This window comes from Cucurbita pepo, chromosome LG11 (genome assembly GCF_002806865.2).
Source record: "Cucurbita pepo subsp. pepo cultivar mu-cu-16 chromosome LG11, ASM280686v2, whole genome shotgun sequence".
Taxonomy (NCBI): domain Eukaryota; kingdom Viridiplantae; phylum Streptophyta; class Magnoliopsida; order Cucurbitales; family Cucurbitaceae; genus Cucurbita; species Cucurbita pepo.
Window position 1 is genome coordinate 5,593,452 of NC_036648.1, and position 2,972 is coordinate 5,596,423.

Sequence of the window (2,972 nt, forward strand, 5' to 3'; positions counted from 1 at the left end):
AATAGATCCAGTTGAAACATTTGAAATAATAGAATCCTTTTCATCTTCCCCACTTCAATAATATTTGTCTCGGAATCACGAAAATCATCACCTACTTCAAAAGGATTAACAATAATTCCTATCACTAACAATTTGGAAAATATATCTAACAAATCTCTTTAGAGTGGAGAAATAATTTTAAGGGATTATATGTAAATAGTGGATTTTATCTAATTTGTGAATAGAGCATATATATATATATAGTATAAGAAAGCACTAACCATCTCCTAAACTTTCTCCAAAAGTTAAAACTACTAACAAATGTCCCAAATAAATTACTATACTTTCTTCGCCCTGAGATACTAAGTGGGGTTGCACTTTGTCCACCATGAAATACTTAGTGGGGTTGCACTTTGTCATCTTAATATGCTGTAACGTCTTCTCAGCATACAACATAGGATGATTGCTTTAGCATGATGCAATCTTTCTTTTGGTCCACTTCAATACGGAGGTAGTACGTGAGTAACCTCAGATTAGTCATCTCAAATTTTTTCATCATTTGTTGCTTGAACTCTTTTATGCCTTCCTCACTGTTAGGAACAGAGAAAGAAAACTAGAAAGATCATAAGAATTGAGAAAAATCTCACTGTCTATTGAGGAATAAAATTGGCTATTATATAGCCGTTACATAATCAAATCCGATAGGACTAAATCTGGTATGACTAAACCTAATTCAAATAATTAAATAAAATCTAATCCAAATAATCAAATCCAATCCAAATCAAATCTAATCCTAGCAATCTCTCCCTTAAACTGAACACAAATAGTAATTAGTTTATATCTACGACCTCATAATAGACTTCCACCAGGTAACTTCAACAATTCCCATGTGCTCCAGATTCATGGCTTGCCTCCATTTCTCACTCTTCAGTGCGTCTTTAAATCAATGTGTCTTCAAAGTTTACAGGTTCAGTAGTGGTAAACATGGCCGAGTGAGCTTCATCATCTTCTTTACAAAAAACCTTATCCTATTGCATAGTCTCCCATCCAGACTGCTTCAACATCATCTTCACAAAAATCTTCTCCTATTGCATAGTCTCTCATCTAGACTAGTGGTCTCTTATTCCTCGCCTTATTCGAGCTAGGAGAGCTTGCTTCAGCCAAAGAGCCAGAGGAAATATTTTCTTCTGCAGTATTTTCATCTGCCACTTCTATATCATTATTTTCATCGGTCGCTTCTATATCATTATTTTCATCGTTCGCTTCTATATCATTATTTTCATCGGTCGCTTCTATATCATTATTTTCATCGGCTGCTTCTATATCATTATTTTCATCGGCCACTTCTATATCATAGAGTCTGTAAGCTTTTGACTCTTCACTGGCTCCCATCAAAACATAACTCAAACTCTTATCATCTGGCTTAGTTCTCCGAGCTGCCTCCTCTTTTTGTCTCTGAATCAACTTGAGCTCACAATATTGTTCTTCTTCCTTCCGTTGCAGCTCCAGAACTAATTGTCGCTGAGCTTTTTCTACCCTTCTTCTATTCTCTTCCAGCATTTTATCTATCTCTTCTCTCTCTTTTCGAGCTTGTTCTTCTTTTTGTCTTGTAGCAGTAAGAGCGACTTCTTTCTCTTTCTCAAGCTGCACATCAACATCATCAAACAACTTCTTGGGACCTTCCTCTATTCGCCCCTGTATTTCTAATTTAGTCTCTTCAGAGTTTAACATTTCTTCAACATTCTTCTGAATTAGTTCTTCCATCCTCCTAGCTGCATCTTCTTCTAACTTCTTCAACTCTGCTTCACTCCTTTTCTTCTCTTCTTCCTCTTTCTTAAACTTCTTTCTGCGTTGGCGGCTGAGGAAACTTGAACGGCTGCTTCTCCTGGGACGGGTAGTGGAATGATAGGGGGAAGGACTTGGGTATCTTATGCTTCTCCGACTATGGCGATAGGAATTGGAGCGGTGAGTGTACGACATAGATCTTGAACCATTTCTCCCCATAAGTTTCAATTGAGTTTGAACGGCTGCTACAGGCTGAGATATAGCATGCAATATGAACATTCGATTCAAAGACATCTTTGTCTCCATGATTAAGCCTCTCTCAGGATGAAAACCTTGCATGTTCCATTTTGAAACAAAATGCTAAGTCCATTTGCTTGCAATTTCCCAATACTCAACAGATTGTTCTTCAGCTTTGGCACATAGAACACTTCTGTGAATATCAGTATGATTCCATTCACTTGGAGCCGTACATTACCCTTTCCCATTACAACCATGCTTGAGTTGTTGCCCAGCTTCACTGAATCTCTGAAACTTCCATCAAAATCAGAAAAATATTCCTTCTTCCCACACATATGATTGCTACATCCCGAATCAAGGAACCACATATCTTCTCTATTGGCCTTATTTATATTCACGTAAGTCATCGACGACATCTCTTCTTGAGTCTCTGCATAGTTTGTCTCATTCCACTGTGGCCTTGTTTAAGGTTTGTCTGCCTCGTCCCCTTCCTCTACCTCTAAAGCTTCCACGACCTTGACTCCTTCCTTCAGCAGACTGCACAACTGGACTCTCCATCGACATACTTTTATTATGACACACGTAGAAGACTGCTGCTTCTAGTTTTAACTAGTTTAGGGCATGACTCTGATACCAAATGTTAGGAACAGAAAAAGAAAACTAGAAAGATCAGAAGAATTAGGAGAAATCTCACTGTCTATTGAAGAATAAAATTGGTTATTATATAGCCGTTACATAATCAAATCCGATAGGACTAAATCTGGTATGACTAAATCTAATTCAAATGACTAAATCAAATCTAATACAAATAATCAAATCCAATCCAAATCAAATATAATCCTAACACTCACTTGTACCAGTGACGATCAAGTATGAGTGTTCCAACTCCATTGTTTCTTGTATACAATGTTTGTTCTTGTGATAATTTCATGAAATTTAGACTCTTTAAGCTCTTGTCCACACATATGATC

At 37.0% G+C, this 2,972-nt stretch overlaps 1 protein-coding gene across 1 annotated transcript; it reads right to left on the reverse strand.

Annotated features, from left to right (window-relative positions):
- Nucleotides 1-1,083: 1,083 nt before the first annotated feature.
- On the reverse strand, nt 1,084-1,983 carry LOC111805534 (uncharacterized protein At1g10890-like). Its single transcript, XM_023690644.1, has one exon. The coding sequence runs from the start codon at nt 1,981-1,983 to the stop codon at nt 1,084-1,086; it is 900 nt and encodes a 299-aa protein (XP_023546412.1).
- Between the last annotated feature and the right edge of the window lie 989 nt (nt 1,984-2,972).